This window comes from Haemorhous mexicanus, chromosome 19 (genome assembly GCF_027477595.1).
Source record: "Haemorhous mexicanus isolate bHaeMex1 chromosome 19, bHaeMex1.pri, whole genome shotgun sequence".
NCBI lineage: Eukaryota > Metazoa > Chordata > Aves > Passeriformes > Fringillidae > Haemorhous > Haemorhous mexicanus.
This window is the reverse complement of record NC_082359.1, coordinates 11,961,656-11,980,662: the sequence shown is the minus strand read 5'-3', so window position 1 is coordinate 11,980,662 and position 19,007 is coordinate 11,961,656. Positions and strand designations below refer to the sequence as shown.

Genomic DNA, 19,007 nt, shown 5'->3' with positions numbered 1-19,007 from the left:
TGGCAGCCTTTTCAAAAGGCTCCAAAACCTCAGTTCTCACTGCTCCTGGCAAGACCCACAAAGTGCAGATCTGCAGCCTTAAAGATCCACTCAGGCTCCCTTCCCACTGCAGGAGGAGTGGGAGAACAGCCCAGAGCTGCCACTGAGCCACTGCTTTCCACTCTGTGAAATGAAATAACAATGTTTACAGGATAGGGCACCACAGCAGCAGTAAAGCAGCCACAGAAAAGAACATGAGGGCAGAATCATGGCCTGTGCCTTCAAAAAAATCAGCTCAGCCTTTAGTGATAAACACAGCAGCCTGAAGTAGCAGCTGGAAACCATTATCCACTTCCAACATCTGCTCCACTGGCACTGCCAGCCTGACACTGCCCTGGCTCTGCACTGCAGCACCAGGGCTGACAGGGCTATTTCTGTCTCCAGGTACTCCTCACTTGTGGCAGCATTTAAATCTAAAGACCATTTGTCACATGCCCAGGTTTACTCACAAACCTCTGCTTTGAAATAACTGCTGAACAGTTTTCACCCAAAGGAAACATGCCAGGAAAATAAAACAGGATGATGAAAAAAGGGTTTGGCTTCAATAAAGGCAAAAAGTGAGTTCATAAGCCTGGGCCAGTGTGCTGCATTGAGGTCAGGCTCCTCCCAGAGCCAGCCTGTTCTGCTGAGTACCAGTGCCAGGACATGCCCTCCTGGCTGGGGGTTCCCCACCTTTAAGGCCTTCTGCAGGATTCCAATTGGGAAGCCTTCAGTTGGGTCAGTTGTCAGCCAGAGGCGAAAGTCTTCGTGAGGATCTGTAATTTTCTCCACAGCCTTTTCCAGATGGATGAGCCATTTCACCAAAAGGTGACAGTTCTGCAACATGAGCCAATGTCCCTGAACCACTGCTTCCTCCAGCAACTGCAAAGCAATCTGAGGACAGAGGGAGAACCACCTGTAAGTCTCCCTTTACCCTGAGAACAAACTGCCTCTGATGGGCTCGTGCAGGGGGTTTTCCTGCTAGGAAAGTGGTGGTCTAAATGAGTCTGATAGGAGTTTTTCCACTGACTGAAATCATGGCAAATTCAACCAGCTGTTAAGCTCTAGACATCCTGCCTTAGTGTCCATAACAAAAAGGAAAGTCACAGGAAAGGCAGGAGAAGCAGCAGAATTTTCTGGTAGCAAACACTGTAACTTTCAACCACCTCATGTCCATACACAGCAACATCTTCTCATCTCTGCTTTTTAACAGCTGAAAATCTGATTCTGAATCTACCCTCGCCCAAACCACAACAGCAGCCAGTCAGCCAAATGGCCCCTTTCATGTTCAGTAAAATGTTATTCCCAAACTGACAAATCTATGTCAGAACCATGAGCAACTCCTTTTCAAATGGAGCAGACCTATGGAAAGGAGATTTGATCAGTCCCACAGCATCAGGAGCATGGTTTGCCATTCACACTCGCTGCACACAGCACATCCCCACCCTCCCATCCAAGTTACCTCTTCTTGGCCTTGTCCCATGGCCAGGAATTTGAGTCTATCTGCTTTAAATTCTGATCTCTCAGCCAGTTTCATGAGGTCACTGACAGGATCAGAGCCAGGACTTAGGATAAAAACCACAGGTGAGAAAGGGGTGCTCTGCTGCAGGATGGCATCGAAGCTGATCACGGGGGGCTGCACATACCTGGCAGAGGGAAAACCCAATGATTTGGGTGATTGCACAGAGCAGCTGCCACGTGGGAACAGAGCCTTGCACACCAAGGGCACAGCTCACCACGGACTGCACATGGAAATCATTCAGACACAAGCCCTGCTCTGCTCTTCAGGCAAACTGCAGAACATTGACCAAGGTGATTCCAGCTGCAGCTCTGTGTGAGTGCTGTGGTGGGGATCTGAGAGGAGAGTGACTCACGTCTCGCCCATTGTCACTGTCACGTAGTCCATCACCGCCCGGTACATCCGGTCCACCCGGAAACAGCGCAGCAGGAGAAGCTTCTGGAAGTCTGTGACGTTGCCCTCGTAGTCCATTGGCAATGGGATCTGCTCCAGAGCATCTGTGTCGTACCACTGGCAAGAAAAGAGAGCACACAAATGAACCCAGTGGCTCTGTCAGGGAAATTACTGGGAAAAAGAAAATCAATTTGATGAATGAGGGGCCAAGAGACACAACAAAAACAAAGAAAGTCAATCAGCTGCAAATAAATATTAAAAGTTCAGGTGAATGTAAAAAATCCAACTTTTTCAGTATAAAGTATTCAAGTCCAGAAACACATTTGTACTTTCACTTTATGTCAAGTAATTCTCTTACGATATAGAAAATAGCACAAAGGTATTAACAGATTGCTTGCAGGAAGACTTCTTATTAAGCAAGAAGACATGGAATGAAACTAAAGGAGGAACAAAGGAAATCTGTGTTTGTCAATAGCCTATAGAATTCACTGCCACAAGAAGATCAAAGCACAATTTAGCAGTACAAAAACATCACTGAAATGTTGACTGCTGAAATTAACAGAAAATTTCCACTGAATATAACAGGGTAAATAACTCCTCTAAGGCATTTGACTGACAAATAAAAATTCTACAGTATACCAGGGAAGGTATTTTGGTTTGTTTATTAAATAACATAATCCTTAATTCTCCTGCAAATAAGCCAATCACTAACTGAGGTCAAGAAGCAAAGAAAGGCCTTGAGGGAAGAAGCCCACAGTGACATCTCCCCAGTGGAGTGCTGACACATTGCATCACACTTGACCATTTAATACCAGAAGAAAATCTAGGAGAGAAAATAGCATTGCAAAAAAGCACGTACATTTTTCCATACATCTGGATTGTCTTCCACATCATCTGGAAGAGATTCAAATTTCTCAGGAAACAGCTCAGACAGCCGAATTAGGTCTTCCCAGCCTTGATCTGGCAGCCAAGCAAACGGTTTCTTTCGGGCACTCTTCTCCAGGGAAATATTGCCTAGGCACGTTCAGAAAGCAGATCAGTGTCCATGTCAGAAACCCTTCAATGCATGACCACACATACAGTCCCTCTGCACACAGGAACCCAGTGGAAATTTGTTCCTGGAAGCACTGTGAGATTAGACTGGTCTGCTGAAGGAAAGATGGCATTTTACAAGTGCTTGCAAAAGCCAGAGTTTTATCCTTGCAAACATTTCTAAAATTATGTATACACAGTCAGAAAATAACTACAGATTCCTTTCCTCATGTAATATCCTAACAATTAGCTAATGTGAAATAGATAAAGCTGGATCCCCAGTCTGTGTAACCCAACACAGTGCAGCTCTCCTCAGAGAGAGGTGCTGGCTTTCACAGTAAATCATCTCTAGTCAAAGATCTCTCTACAAAGACCTTTTAGCTATCGCTATGTTGAGCTACATACTTACATATAAATATTCACTTTACCTTTCAAAAAGAAATCAAATTCTTCTTGTGGAACTCGGCCTTCAGCTTGTTCTATCTTGACAGTCATGTCAAAGGAGAACAGTAACTTGTGCTTCTCAAACAAGGCTACATTAAAAGGACATTTTCAAAAATCAGCTGCAAAAGCTCGTGGAACTGGAGCAATCTTTCAATCCACATCCTTCATCTGTTGTGGGATTGATGGGATGCTCCACCCCAGCAAGTGCTCAAGGCCATTTTGGATGGGGCCCTCAGCAACCCCATCTAGTGAATGGCATCCAATCCCATGGCTGGGAACTGGAACCAAATGATTCCTAAGGTCCCTTTCAACCCAAACCATTCTGTGATTCTGTGATCAGGTCACCCCACAAAGATCATTTGGTTGATAGCTGGAATTGGTATTCCTAAAGGTCTTCTCCAGCCTGAACAATGCTATGATTCTGTGATCAGGGGGATCAAAGCTGGGGCTTTGAGTCAGATTTTAAGAGTCAATACAGCTACTTTGAGCAGCTCCATGGCTGCCTTTACCATTTGTAACTGTGTTAAGAAAATAATTTCTGCAAGAGTTACATGGGTAATGTGCAATGTTCTTCTAACAGAAACAGCAGGGAGGAAAGTATGAACCAGGAGAGAGGTGCTGAGACCTGAGCATTAGTGAATTCCCTGCTTGGTAACTTTCCTCTTTAACATGAAGCCATGGCTTCACCTTTATTTGCACTACACAGTCTCAGCCCCTGGTTAAACAGCACTAACCTGTGCAGCCATAGTTGTAGGTGCTCAAAGTCAGTGTATCCATGATGTTCTTTAACCTCTTAGGAAGAATAGGACTGGGCATGGATTTCCGAAGAGAGAATCCAAAAACCTCCAAGAAGGAGACCAGTGAGAACTGGTACATGATGTTGACAAATGCCAATTCAGCCAGCACAGAGAAGAGAATGGCCCCTCTCTTGGCAGCTGGTCTGTAGCCATCTCGGAGAAGGTCGATATCTGCTGCGGTCGTCGCAGCCAGCTTCAGTTTCTCAATCACCTGGGCAGACAGGGGTTTTATACACCTGTAATTACTGTGCTGATCCAGAGTGGATCTGTTATACCACAGTAACCAGAGCTGCTCAGTGCCTGCCTCTCTGTGTGACTGCAGAGGGAATCTGGGCAGGTAACTCAAAAGAAGTTGTACGAATTATAAAAATTAAAAGTTAGATAAAATTAATCCCACCCTGTATATTTATGAAAAGTAACAGCAAAGATTTACAAAAAATAATGGAAATCGTGTGGTAAGGGCCCTCTGGGGATCTTTAGTTCAACTTCTGCCCAAAGCTTGGTTATAACCACCACTAGATCAGGTCCAGTGTGGCTTTGCCCAGCTGTGGCCTGAAAACTCCAAGGATGGATTCTTTTGTCTTAGAACTGTAAACAAACATTACTTTGGTCCTGTTAAGGACTTCCCTGAAGATAGGATTTGGTTCTCTGATCAATAAAATAGTGCTCAATACTGAAAGATACAACACATTCATGAGAAAACTCTCCATTTCCTTTCAAACTATTTGCAAGCTTCAGGAGTAAAACGGAAGCACAATGAAAAAGGAACAACTATGTTCTGCCCATAGATACCCTTCCAAAAAGGGTGTCAGAGCTGGTACCTCAGTAGCTTTGAATTTTGTGTCCTCCAAGGTTTGCACCAATTCCACATTGTCCAGCATGTTTCCTGTGGAAGTTGACAGTCCATGAAGGAGAGTGTCTTCCAGATTTTTCAGCAGATTTTTGTTTTCACTTGTCTCCTGGATGAGACATTCTCTCTGTTCCTCCAATTCCCTCCTTTCAAATCCCGTAATGACACTGAGCAGCTGATCCTCTAGGCCCTTGAGTGTAACTGCAGGTACAACACACGGACAGAGCACAGACTTTTGTAAGCACAGGACAGTTTTTATGCAACTTATTTAATCTCAGGCCTCTCATAAGACTACAGCAATGCAACAGAGTGATCTGGTTAATGACTGTGCATCTTGATTCCACCAAAGCATCCTCACCTGACCAGTATAGGAAAAGATTTTTAGCTCAGTTGCAGATTAGAAGAGAGAAGCGAGGACTTTCTATTAAATCAGATGTTGAGTATAAGGGAGAGTATGAATTTTTTAGTTTCATTGAGACAATGACCCAGGCCTTAAATTTGCACAACAGCACAATCCCTACTTTGTTATTATATACACACTTAAGCTTACCTGTATAATTGATAACAATAGCTCTGCCAAACACAGAGGGAGAATACTTTGGGTTTGCTAATTTGGTGTTCAGGTACATTTTAAAATTACTGTCATAGTCAACCTCTTTGTCCCCCAGCACAATGAATGCTCGCCCCTGTGCAACTTTGACATTCTTCTCTAAGACATTGTCTATCACAGGGTCGATGTATTCATCAACACTGTGCACCAGGAAAGGGGTTCCATACTTTATGGCCTGTTCTAGTTGTTTCAGGAAATCTGGGTCATTAAAGGAAGCCATCTGCAAGAGAACAATGGGAAAACATGAAAGGAGAACAGATATTCAATTTGCTGAACATTATTATTTTGCAGTAGCTGCCAACACTAATGAAGTTTGTCCTTTGCTGCTTTTTGTCTCTCCTCTCACAGATGATATAAAGTGCACTTGCACAAAACAGTAAAGGTGCTTTTTTTTCTGATTAGCTGAGAATAATTTCCATTTGGAAATTACCCTTTAAAGTTCGAGCTGTGCCTCTAAGTGTGTTTATTGTCCTCCATGGAACTTCCATCCTAGAGCTGAGATTAATCACAATCTACACCAGCCTTTTGGTTAGACTCTTTCTGCATGTGCAGACAAGCTGAGAGAGCTGGGGTTGTTCATCCTGGAGAAGGCTCCAAGGAGACTTTTAGCACCTTCCAAAATCTAAAGAGGCTCCAAGAGAGATGGAGAGGGACTTTGGACAAGCACGTTTAGCAATAAGACAAGGGGGAACGGCTTCAGACTGAAAGAGGCCAACGTTAAATTACATATTAGGAAGGAAGCCTTCCCTGTGAGGGTGCTGAGGCCCTGGCACAGGTTTCTAGAGAAGCTCTGGCTGCCTCATCCCTGGCAGTATTCAAAGCCAGGTTGGACAGGGCTTGGAGCCCCTGGGACAGTGGAAGGTGTCCCTGCCCATGGCCAGGGGTGGAACTAGAATGTCCTTCCTATGCCAAACCATTCAATAATTCTGTGCTATATAACTGGTTCCCCATTCAAGATGACAGATATTTATGCAGCTTTGAAAACAATCAGTAATGAGGTAAAGCAATCTTCCATCTTTACCCTCAGGTTATTTTTTTCCTCCTTCTTCTTAATCCAATGTAATGCCTGCTGCTGTGGGTCAATACAGAGTGGGAAGCGGCTGGAATACGTTGTCAGGATGCCATTCTGGACAGACAGCTCGTCTGGGGGCAATCCTTCAGAAACCCACCTGGGAACAGAATGGACCAAAGACCAGCCAGGGATGAGAACTCGATGGGAGAGCAGCACATTTCATTTGTCAGCAAAATGATGCAACTCACTGAGCACACAATCACACACACAGTGCATGTGGTTATGGGGACAGTGTGACAGCTCAGACTGACTCACTGTAACTGCACTACTCAAAGCACTGACTGTTGCCTTAGGTGAGCAATCCTGTGGTAGTTGATACCTGGGTTCCCTGGGCTTGGGTTTAATACCAAACCCATTGAAGTCAATGAAAAGACACCTGCTGGGTTATGGAAACATATTTTATAGAGAACTCCTGATAAACTTCCTAGACATGGTATTACACATTTCTAAGTTCAGTGAATGTCCCTGGAGTGTTAAGTACAACAGATTCTTACAACAAATGGCCCCTGTTAATCAGGACATGAAAGCAAGATTCTCTCTCTGGTATAGCTGTGCACTTCCACCCACAATGCCAAGTCTGTGCTACAGATTCAGCTTCAGACTCCCACTTTATCATGTCACATCCAGTAGTCCCTGGGTCTCCTGACTGGACGTACCTGCTAACCTCCACCTCATCGGTCAGGAGGCTCTCTAACTTAAATGGCTGGCTGACAGGAATTTCTCGTGAGACAATATCTTCTTGCCACACTTGATAGAGCATTTCATGACGGAACTCCCAGCTGAAGGCTCCCACATAGCACAGAAAGGCAGCAGCAAGCAGACAATCTCCAAGCAACTTCACCTTCCTTATTTCTAATTCCTTGAATTCCTCCGTCCACCTGAAATAATTATATGGGAGATTCTGTACCAGGAAGATGAAGTTTATGTGCAGGATTTCCTGCTACTTCAGATACAGGTTGAGACAGACCCCCAGATTTAGAATCAGTTTTCTCTTGTTATTATGGGGGCCACAGACACTGAGTTGATCTGAACTTTCATCCATTAACCTCGGTTATTTTCCAAGAGCTAATGGATATTAGCTCAGAACAGATAATAGCCCTTCTCAGAAACAAACACCATAGAAAGCAACATTTTCAAAAATGTCTCCACCTGATAGATTTTATCCCTGACACATGAACCTCTGATGTCAAAAAATGATCCTCTTTGGACCTAGACTTACCTCTCATTCTCAGATTTCAAGCCAGCGATGAGCTTGTCAGCAGCCTCTAATCTTCTCTGCATTATCTCTGCTTCTTCTTGTAACTTTTTGTTTTCTTTTAATGTCTGGTCTAATTTTTCCCCCAAAGCTTTAAGCTCCTCCTGAATGGCAGCCAGCTCTGCCTGAATCCTTTCCAGTTCCCGCTTACTTAATTCGTAGTTCCGTTCTAGCCTGGCCACCTAAAGTCCATTTTGAAGGAAACATAAGAGTGTCAGAGGACAGAAGGATTTCAGAGAGAAGTAGTAAGTTCTCACATTTCTTTTGGTTGTATCATATTTTTCAAAGTGTTCTGGTAATAAACTGACACTGTCACTCTCCTCTCCCCATCCCAAACACGCATCATGGTCTGACTGCAGTTCCAAAGCAGAAAAATCTCCCAGTTCTGCACCCACAAGGAGTATTAAAGCACTAGAGATCAGCAGGACTCTCATGCCCTGATAAAAGGGGAGGTTTGTCTGCTTGATAACAACAACATTAAGTTGTTGTTAGACACATAATCAAGTGAATATATTTGTTCTGTAGTCAGTTGTATAAAATAACCTTTTCTTGACAAAATTTTCCAGTGTTATCTGTTGGACATTACCATTTCCTTTGGTAATACAGCTGAATTTCCAGTCACCCTAGAAAAAGCTAATCAAAAGGTCTGTGCTTAAGGAACATGGATTTAGTGTGCTACTGACCTCTGTTCTGTCCAAATGCCATGGGTCTTAAAGTTTGTTTTCAGCAAACAGCTCTAAACTGTGTTTTTCTAAGCATGTTAGATTACAAAATTCCAACTGAACATGTTCCTCCCTCATCCCTGAAGCACTGACATGGATGGCAACCCACAGCCCAGCATCCTGACACAACAAATACAGTGATTTATGACTGACAACCTGCCTCACTGCCACTACAGCAGCTCTCCTAAACACCACTTTTTAAGCACTTCAATAGGAAATGTGGGCAGTCTGTGAAATGATCAAGTATTAGCCCTTCCATCAGGATCATGTTTCGACCTTCTCTGAGTTTGAGTCCAACACATTTTACCTTTTCTTCCTTTGGCTTGACTGTTTTAACTACGTCACAGTAGGTCACCACTGCTTCAGCAAACTTTAACATTCCCAGTCCTGCTCTGCTGATAACTTCCATTTCAGCCCAGGTAGTATTAAGATTCTTTAAGAGAGCTAAATTGGCAAACACAAAAATATTGCAAGTGAGTTGAATAACTGTAAACAAACCCTCAAAGAAATAGCTTTTCCTATCAGCAGCACCAGCCAATGCTGTGACAGACAATAGGAAACATTTGACAGAATATTAAAGAGAGTCTGTTGGCTGTTCCCATTAACAAGATCCTATATTCACTGTAATACCCAGAACAGGAATTCACCTCTCATAGCTTTCACATTGCTCCATGGAATTTCCCTAAAATCTGTCGTCAACAGAAGTCGCAGGAAATTTGTGTCAGCCATCATGGCTTTGGCATTCTTCCAGTTTTGTTCTTTGTAACCTCTCATTATAAGAATACAGTCCAGAACAACCTGCACCTGCTTCGGGGGTGTTGCAAAGGACCTGGAAAACAGGTGAAAGAGACAGTGGAAGTGAAAAAAGGAGACAAAGCACATGATGCCAGACATGGGTACTGCCTGTTAAGAGAGGCATTGCAATACAGGAACTTGTACATAAGACAAGCCACAAAAGTGAAAAAAATAACCCAAGTCAGACAATAAATTATTAACTAATCAAAAACTCAAAACCAATTCTTGTATTCAGACAATTTGATCCATGAAATATTAAAGGCGTGGGCTAGGAATCAGGGCATTCTGTTGTGACCTCTGCACCCAGGCAACTGATGTCCTGACCTGCACAGGCAGGTGAGAAAGGCTCAGACCCAGCAAACAAGAGTGTATTTCCAAGAGTTTATGCTACTGTACATACAAATGAGTCACCTGAGTTCAGTAACTTCAGCCTTGTCAAGCTTCTCAACTTCCCGTTTGGCAGCTTCCATGATAGGCTTGATTTGTTCCAGTGCTGCCTCAGCCTCTGCCTTCTCCACAGCAATTATTGCATTCTGCTCCTGTATCTCTATAGCTTTCTCTTCACCCATTTTTTTCTTCTCCTCAGCTAGTAATTGCAAAGGCAGGACCATAAATGAATCATTCAGGTTTGTATACAGAACATATAGTAATACACTAATAGACATTTACTCTTTGCTGAAAATCAGAAATTACCATCAAGTCAGAACATTTGGGTTGCCAGCTTGCCTCTGGTTACAGCTACATCACCAGGTTAGGAACAGTTAGTGTTCCACACAACAGCATGCACAATCTCTTTTCCTCCATGTTTCCCTCTGATTTTCCTATAATACTAAATGCCTGAATCAGAAGTTGCCTTTCTTGCTATTGCCTTTCCCACATTATGCCCTACACCTTGGAAAGGGAAGACAGGGGCAGGCAAACATTGTGTAAAGTTCTGTGGGCCAAATGTGGAGCAAGGATGACAATCTGGGCAAGACAAGGGACCTGCTCTTCTGCCATGGCATGGGAGCAGCACACACAACAAGAGGGATACCTCGAGAAGCAGCTGGAGCTCTTCAAGAGTCTCCCAACCCAGCCTAACACAGATGAGGTCAGCCCTGCTTAGCCTGTGGGACACTTCACTATTGTAAACTACCCACCTATTTCTGTGTTTAATTTAATGTCTCTTAACAGAGCCTCACAAGCAGCTGTTTTTTCTGTCAGTATAATCTTTTGCTCAGCAAGTTTCACGTTCAGCTCAGCCAGCTGTACAGCAGCTTCCTTCAGTTTAACCAAGCCCCCATCCAGCCGTTTACATTGTGCTAGGTAAGGGAAAAAAGTGAGAAATGTCAGTGATTCATTGATTGTGCTCAAGCACACAGCAACAGACAATCTCACAAAGAGAAAATACCCTTAGAGGTGTACTGAGAGATTTTCTTTTCCTGAGCCTGCCAGCCAAAATGATGTTAAAGTCACTTGAGCTGACATAGCGGCCCCGTGCCACAACGAATTTGCCACGTTACACTGTTTGTGCTTTATCCTCTTCACATATTTCAGTGCCACTGAAGGATGAATAAGAATTGCTGCTTGAGGAAGTAAGTCAAACCCTGAGCAAGGCCATGCTGGTATTAGATTTCAGCATGACTCTTCCCCAAGCAGAGGAGTGTCTGGTTTGGAGAGTCTGGCTCATGTTCATTCACAAAAGGATTTGAGGAGAGCCCATTGTTTGACAGAGTCTGAACATCCATGTGTGGCCCGGATTTTGGGTCAATGTCAAAACACAGCCCCACAGCTGTGTGCCAGCACAGCATTTGAGATAGTAAAACCAGAGTTTTTGCATATTCTGGGTAATATGTGGGATTCTCACCAGAACTCTTGTCTTTAAAATACTTAAATCACTTATTAAACAGGAGAAAACATCTACATAGCCTTACCTAAAATGAACTCATTTTTCTCGTCCAGCAATTTTGCATAGGTATTGAGAAAATCAAGATAATTTTTTGGTGTGACGTGATTTCTACGTCTCAGTTTCTCCAGAAATTTCTTGCTGAAATCCCCTACAGATTCATGCACCATGACTATGTGGTCAACCACCGACTGGAAGCTCTCTGGTGGGATGCGAGGGTTTTTTGCTAAAATTGGGCAGAAGTAATAAAACATTTCAAAGACTTGTGGCTTTTTTCAGAATACATGAAATACCAATTCTCTTATGTACATCTAAGCCAGGCACAAAACAAATCTGTTTTCTGGGGCAAAAAGCAAGGCCAAAGGGGACCTCCTGGTAGTCAGCCCCCATTGCCTGCAGAGTTTGGAACTTGAATTTTATCCATTTAAAAAATCTATTTGATTAAGAAACTACCATCCAGGGACATTTTTGGACTGGGTTTTTGCACTACCCATTTAGATTCAAGGTAACAAGCACAATGGGAAATGAACTTGTGAAATGTACAATAATTTCAAAGTAAAGAATATATTTCTTAGGCTATGCCAAGGGTTAATGGGTTGAAATACTGACATGTTACATACCCAGAAAGGATTGTGCAACTGCACACAAGGCCTGGGCAGGCCAGGGCAAGAACCAGTCAATACCAGTGTTGTTGACAAGACCTTAAAATAAAAGGACAATGTTATCTGGAAAATTCCTTTGTAAAACTAACCCCCTAATCAGATAGGCAATCCTCTAATTAACTTTATTTACACCAAGAATTTGCAAATTAGTCTTGACTTTTTCTTAGTAACAGAATTTACCACAAAGTCCATACTTCGATTTTGACAGTAAATAATGAGCTCTGCCCCTGTGTCCTGCTAACCCCACTGTACCATTCCTTAGGCTCTACAGGACACAGTCCAGAACTGCAATAAGGAATTGCAGGGCCTGGTTTAGCATTCCCACCTGAACCCATCTTTCACGAGTCTCTCCTGTTTCCCAGGACTCCTTTCAGCTACCTGCAGCATCTGCCAGGCTTTGGATACAAAAGATTTCTCTTCCCACCATCCTAGTTTCATGATTTAACACACTTTCTGCTGTAAACTACAGAAAAGAGGCTGCAGACAAAGGCTGTGTATTTCCAGTTCAGTGAGGATGACCAATTGATTTCTAGCTGTTCAACTGGAAAATGAACTGATGTGATAAATGCTCATCAATATTGTTCACTGATATGTGGTAATTAACTGGAAAAAAACATGCAATGCAAACCCTTAATCATGAAACGTGCTCTTCTTAGTTTTAGCTGCCAGACTAAGTGTCCACTGGAGATTTTTCTCTTGCCTGTAAATCTGTGTTTCACAGGGAAGGGACTAAGCAGAGTGTACAATTGATACCTGGGAAATTTCTGCACCACGTTCTCAGGTCCTCCCCAACTGGGGACATTCCCAGGACAATGTGAAGGTTGCTTGCACATTTGCTTACAAAATACTGCCAGATACTCTCTTTAGCTGGGCCCATGCCAGCTTTAGCAGCTTCATCTCCAATCTGAGTTAGTATGGAGTCTTTTTCATCATCTGCATAAAGGGCTGGCACCATTCCTGTAACATAAGGACAGAAGAATGCTAGTGAGAACCACCAGTAAGAGGAAACCATATGGCTGGGAATAGGGCAGATGAGAAACCAATTTTTATCCTAGTTCTGCAAAAATGATTCTGAGTAGTTTTGAATGAACCAATTCATCTCTCTATGCTTCTCCTCCTCCCCATAGCCCTCATGGAAAATAGGTCATACTTGGCATTTAGAGGAATAATTAATTCATTTTTGTTTGGGCTTCAGCAACATATAGAAAATGTCACAGGACTTTGCAAAGAAAATCGTCATTCGTGTCTGTGAACCATCAGCTCACATTTTTGTTCTCTTACTCTTGTGGCAAATATTGCATAAGTAACCTAATGACAGACCAGGGACAGGGAAAAGTAGAACAAGAAAAGGGATACAATTAACTCATCTGTTCTCATATCAGACTGTGGAGGTACTTCTATAGAGAGGGTGGTCACACAGAGTCAGCTGCTACTCATTTCCAGCTGCTTCATTTACTAGAAGATACCAAAGTACATTTCAGGACATATTTACATGAATATACATATGAACAGTTGCTGCAGTTCAGGTGAATGTTATTCAAAAGCCAATTGGACAACAGGTGGGTTTGTGGCCAAATGCAGCTGAAGTTTCCCTCAGTCTTGGAAGAAATCTGAGACTCCTGCAGCAGCATCATCACCAGCATGAATGAACCCTATAACCTCTCCAGACTGTAAGAAGATTCCAGAAAGCTGATATTAAGGCCAAGATCATTTCAGGTAGTACTGAAAAGTGTAACTAACTAAAGCAGCAGAGGACACAGGGTGAACCAGTAACAGCTGTATCAAGGGTACAAGCAGAGAGGCTGCCAGTAGCACCTGAAGTCAGCATGTTGTTGATAAGTTCCAGGAAACTCTCCTCTGCCACATGGCCATCTGTGAACAAGAAGACCACTGACTTGTCATAAATACCCAGCTTCTCATACAAACTCTTCAAATCCTCTCGGAAATTATTTTGTCCGTATCCTCGACTCAAGACGATCTCAAATACCTAAGGAGGAAAATGTACACTGAGAAGACACAAATGGACCCAAGGCAAGATGGCAACTCTGAATTTCACTTAGACTGAATCAAGGGGGTTGGTTTGGCCCAAATCATCGATAAATGTTTAAATATCCATAAAATTGTGCATTTGTACAACCCTGAAGGCTTGCATTTTCAAAATTGCTTTGTGTTCATGCTCCTTTTTGTTCTCTCCTTCCAAGCCCTTTTAAGTAAAATGCCTCTGAGAGGAACATTTCCTCTCTGAAATAATACAGTATCAATCCCAACAAGGCTCTTCAAGCAGCACTGGAGTGCTGCTGTAACACATTTAAGCATCAACAGCAGTAGTTAGGGACAACTAGCTGTTCATCACCAAACCCATCCTTGTTCTCCTTCCCCAGTGCCAAAATCCAGATTCAGGCACTGAGATTCCTGCCTAGTTCACACACAGTCATCATCTTGGACTTCCTGGCAATCACCTCACCTGGGTTTCTCTCTACAGGGAAGAGCTGCAAGCCTGATCTTGTCTTGACTGACTGACTGATTCACTCCCATCCCCAGTTTAATCCCAATCACAGTTTTACTTTCCTTGTCTTTTTCCACAGCCAAGACACAGGGTCACTAACCTCACATCCAGCTGTGTGAGCAGCCAGTTTGGTCAGGGACTGCTTTCCTGAGCCTCCCACCCCGATGAGCAGGGCGTGCCCGCGGTCCATCCGGATGATGCGATGGATACGGATTAAATGCTCCAGAGCATCATCAAAAAGAACCAGATTCATTTTAATATGGTACTCGTTGTAGTCATCCAAAATTTCCTTCAGAGAAAGGTAAACAGAATGTTACTAGGAGACCAATGAAACAATTAATAACATCAAGAAAATAGCCCATTCAGCAGCATTATTCCTTTCCCATTCCTCAGGGAAAATGAAGTATTGGAAAACACTGCTGACTCTGTAGCTGATCCTCAGTTTTCATCACTGCAAACCCCAAATGGGCATTGAAGCACATAAAGTTCTGTGTGCACACAGAAGAGAACAGATTTCCTGCAGTTTGAGGCAGGTTCCTGCCCGTTCCTCAGGCACAGTTCCCAGCTGTACTCTACCTTAAAGAGAGCTTTTGCTAATTCATAATCTTGGATATCTTCATAAATACGAGGTTCTGCCTCATTCAGAGCTGTTCTGAAATCTCCAAAAAGAATCGGATCCCTCATGACGTGCTCCAAGTGATCAGGGAAATGCTCTTCAACCAAGGTTTTGATATGGCCTTGTACCTTCACGGATAGGAAATGAGTCAGGCAACACAGCAAAGCATTTCATTGTGAATACAGTAATACTTAGAAAAGTGATAATGCAGATTCTTGCTCAAACACTGATTTATTTCAAGGTGATACTTATGCCACTAGAAGATCCAAAGATTACAGCCCCCTTCTGTATTCTATGTATGATTAAAATGATCTAATAGGCAGTTCAAGAATGGTTCAAGCCAATAAACTGTAGAACACCAAAACAAAAAGGGAGAGGCCTGGTAAACAAAACACCTTCTCATATATTGGTGTAAACAGTATATTAATAAACTTCCCTTTTCAGCATTCATAGATGTCTCACCAGAAAGATCTCTCACTAAGTTTCAAAGTCTGCATTAATATTCAGTGTTGTGATAATTGAGCTGAGATGTATCTTTGTGTGCTAGAGGAGAAAGTTTTAACTAGAAAAATCTGAAGCCTTCTTGGCCTACCTCTTTTCATCTAAGCAACTTCCGAAGCAAAGCAGGTTGCTTAGAGATGAGTAGACTTTATCTCAATTTCTCTCCTAAATCTCAAGGTTTAAAATTGGTATTGTTCTCTTTTGTGTTTAAAGATTTTAAGCATCTTCCAATTTGCACAACAGCCAGAACTGAATTCACTGTGTAAGAACTTGGCTTTTGTCCTTTTTATTACTTTATTGTATAGTCACATTCTGGTACAATCCTTCCTGAAGGAAAATACCAACTTGAAGTGATTTCCTGAGTTTTCTCCTGTACTTCTTTCACACTTTGACACCTGTACTTCTGCCAATCAATTTTCCTGGATAGGCAAATCAAGTCATACTTTCCATTCCTTCAGTAGATCTGCTTTCTTAGTCTGCCCACATCGTTTTAGGAAAAAATCTTCCATGGGCCACATTTTAAATTAATGAGCAACATATTGCTTACACAAATCTGCAGTCAGACAGCAAGACCTGAGTCCAACACTTGGTAGTGTTGCTGTTGCAAATTAATTGCCATAATAATAGTCAGTGACTACTAAAAAACTGAAAGAAATTACTCACCAATTCTTTGTCTGCTTCATTAATCAGCCTGTCATGGAAAACCCTCAGGCACTCATTTCTCCAAACTCTCACCATCTGGGTCACTGTGTGAAACCTGAAATAACATCAAAATATCAGACTGCACCAAATGAGCTGACATGATTCCTAAGGCCATATGGTTAAATAACAAGGATCAAATTCTGGATTGACCCTTTTACTCTTTATGATATGGTTCTTTTGCATTTTTACCTCTGGTATCTCATTTAAGAGAGACTAATGCATCAGTGTTTGGCATCAAGAGTAAGGTCACAACTTAGGATGTTCTATTTCTCATTGTGGTTTAATGAAAAGTGACCAGATGTGACTGATTTCCTGTACCAAATTACCTCAATTTCATTCAGATTTACCAAAAAAAAATAGGTGTGGGACCACTAATGACAATTTTTCTATTCTTACCTTTCCGCATCTGTAAGAACAAGTCCATTGTAGACCCTGGAAAGATCCCGCAGGTTAAAAATGTAGTGGAATTTGGAAGGAGTAGGTGGCAGGTCAGTAACAATCATTTTATAAAGTTCCAAAGTACACTGAGTAATCTTGTCAGAAATGGCTGATATGGACTCATTAAAGTTCTGCAAACATGAGAAAGAAGAGGTGTTTTCATGAGACTGTCCAGACAGAATTCAATGCTATTAAACCTAATCTGCTTTCCAGCTTTTAAACCTGTTTGGTTCAACAATCCTCTGTAGTATGAATATTCTGCAGTTAAATGTTTAGAGCTGGCTCCATCTTCACTCTGGAACCTTCTGAGTGCTCAAGATAACATCAAACTCAGTGACTGGAATCCCTACAAGATCTCTATAACAGAATAATTAAACTGCTCTTTTCTTATCTAATGTTGCAGGTACCTTGCCAGTAATGCAGTCTGTTGCATTATATTACATTTTTCACACTCATTCAGGAAAGAATTTTCAGATCTTTGTGTATTTGCTTAAAGGAATTGTAACCAAGTCATTCACACATTTCAACAAATGAAAAGTCCCATGTTTATAAATTATATGCAGGCTTGAATGTTTACATATCACACAAGTACTTATCCAAGCAATGTAAAATCCATTGAAAAAGAGAAGAGGAAAAGAAAGGTTTGTGTGAGGTTCTAGGTAAAAAAAAAAAAAAAAACAAACAGTAACAAAGAGTTCAGGTCTTGCAACAACATAGAAATAAATGTGTATTTAAAAATAATACACCTGTTGAGCAATCCTTTAAAAACAGAGAAATTACCGCAGTGTGGCCTTTCAGGATGGAGAAGTAGATCAAATTCAGTGATTGCTCAGAAGGAAAAGGGATGTTAAAAACACTGAAGAGGGAGGTGAATCGAGGGTCAACTTCATTCCGACCTCCTCCAGCTTTGCCCATGGCAGCAACAAAACCCAGGTCTCGAAGAAATTTAATGTTCATCTCTTTACCACGATCGTACATGAAACCTTTCTCTAGCAGCAGCTTCAGCAGGGCAATGGGTTGTTGTGTGCCATACTCATCAACCTGCAGGATACACAAGAGTCAGGATACATCAAAGCACAGTGCATCAGCTCAGCAATTACTGCTTTACATGGGGGAATACTGGGTTCCATACTCAGGAGAACATTACAGGGACTAAGGGACACTTTGTAAAGCTCTGACACTGATTGTGAACACTCATCCTCATGTCTCCTAGGAAAAGTGCCTCTTCTCTGAGATAAATTAAATGCTCACTGGACTAAGTGATTGCAGGGACCATTTCAGTACCACCCCAAATGTTTCTATACTACCTGGCAAAAATATTGACAGCTCACCCTTGGCATATTCATATCATCCATGAACACAAGGAGACGTTTTCCCATGGGAGGGCCAAAAGTGTCTTTAGTTCGTTTTTCTACGTTTGTCTCCAGGTTTCTCTGAATGTCCAGGGATGTTGTACGAGAAGAGAAGTTAATTACCAGCACCAGCTGCAAACAGGAGGAGATTATAAGAATAGACTCTAACCTGTTTTGTTGGGTTTTATTTTTACTGGAGCATTCAAAAATATTTTTTATATTAGCTGTCAGACATGGAGGAAATGCTGCTCAGGTCCACTACTCACTTGAATTACACATGACAAAGAAAAGTAAGCCCACCCTTAGCACTTTGACAATATATTTTTACTTTATGTAACTGAGTCTGTACAAGGTAAAAGAGGACAAAACATTTTTGATCTTGAAGGATTTTCAAATCAGTCACACAGTTTGGGTCTGGAGTGTGCAGTCACGTTACCCAAGTCAATATTGCAACCCACAGACTCAGGCTTTACAATGCAAATTTTACACAAGGGCAAAGAATGAAAATTCAGCTTTACAAACAGGGCAAAATGCCTCACACATACATTAAGGTCTCTGTCCAGATTGCTTAGGAAGTTCTGTGTGGTTGCTGTCTTAGATGTACCCGATTCACCTACAAGAACAACTGGGCGTTTCACTTTTACCATCTGTCCCAGTAACCAAGCAGTGCGGGTGGTATCCACTGTGGGCACTGAAAAAGAGCAGGAACACAATCCCTGGCTAAATGAAAATGCACTACAGCTGGGGGATTTAGATTTATAGAATAGTGCTGGAACACACTCTCAAGGTATTAACATGCAGAACAAACACATAATCTGAATTATCAATTCACTAACAA

General features: G+C 42.2%; 1 protein-coding gene across 1 annotated transcript in view; it reads right to left on the bottom strand.

The window, feature by feature from the left end:
* DNAH10 (dynein axonemal heavy chain 10) overlaps positions 1-19,007 on the bottom strand; it is a 49,531-nt gene that overhangs the window by 5,827 nt on the left and 24,697 nt on the right. The window contains exons 43-68 of the mRNA XM_059863870.1: positions 18,715-18,860; positions 18,149-18,301; positions 17,598-17,858; positions 16,776-16,948; positions 16,341-16,434; positions 15,137-15,304; positions 14,661-14,849; positions 13,870-14,041; positions 12,808-13,011; positions 12,013-12,093; positions 11,421-11,618; positions 10,647-10,808; positions 9,919-10,093; positions 9,360-9,541; positions 9,020-9,156; positions 7,955-8,172; positions 7,392-7,613; positions 6,685-6,832; positions 5,604-5,883; positions 5,025-5,254; positions 4,141-4,414; positions 3,391-3,495; positions 2,790-2,944; positions 1,893-2,047; positions 1,481-1,664; positions 712-912 (exon numbers count right to left, since the gene is read on the bottom strand). Of these exons, the coding sequence (XP_059719853.1) occupies positions 712-912; positions 1,481-1,664; positions 1,893-2,047; positions 2,790-2,944; positions 3,391-3,495; positions 4,141-4,414; positions 5,025-5,254; positions 5,604-5,883; positions 6,685-6,832; positions 7,392-7,613; positions 7,955-8,172; positions 9,020-9,156; positions 9,360-9,541; positions 9,919-10,093; positions 10,647-10,808; positions 11,421-11,618; positions 12,013-12,093; positions 12,808-13,011; positions 13,870-14,041; positions 14,661-14,849; positions 15,137-15,304; positions 16,341-16,434; positions 16,776-16,948; positions 17,598-17,858; positions 18,149-18,301; positions 18,715-18,860 (4,667 nt within the window). The remainder of the gene's footprint in view (positions 1-711; positions 913-1,480; positions 1,665-1,892; positions 2,048-2,789; positions 2,945-3,390; positions 3,496-4,140; positions 4,415-5,024; positions 5,255-5,603; positions 5,884-6,684; positions 6,833-7,391; positions 7,614-7,954; positions 8,173-9,019; positions 9,157-9,359; positions 9,542-9,918; positions 10,094-10,646; positions 10,809-11,420; positions 11,619-12,012; positions 12,094-12,807; positions 13,012-13,869; positions 14,042-14,660; positions 14,850-15,136; positions 15,305-16,340; positions 16,435-16,775; positions 16,949-17,597; positions 17,859-18,148; positions 18,302-18,714; positions 18,861-19,007) is intronic.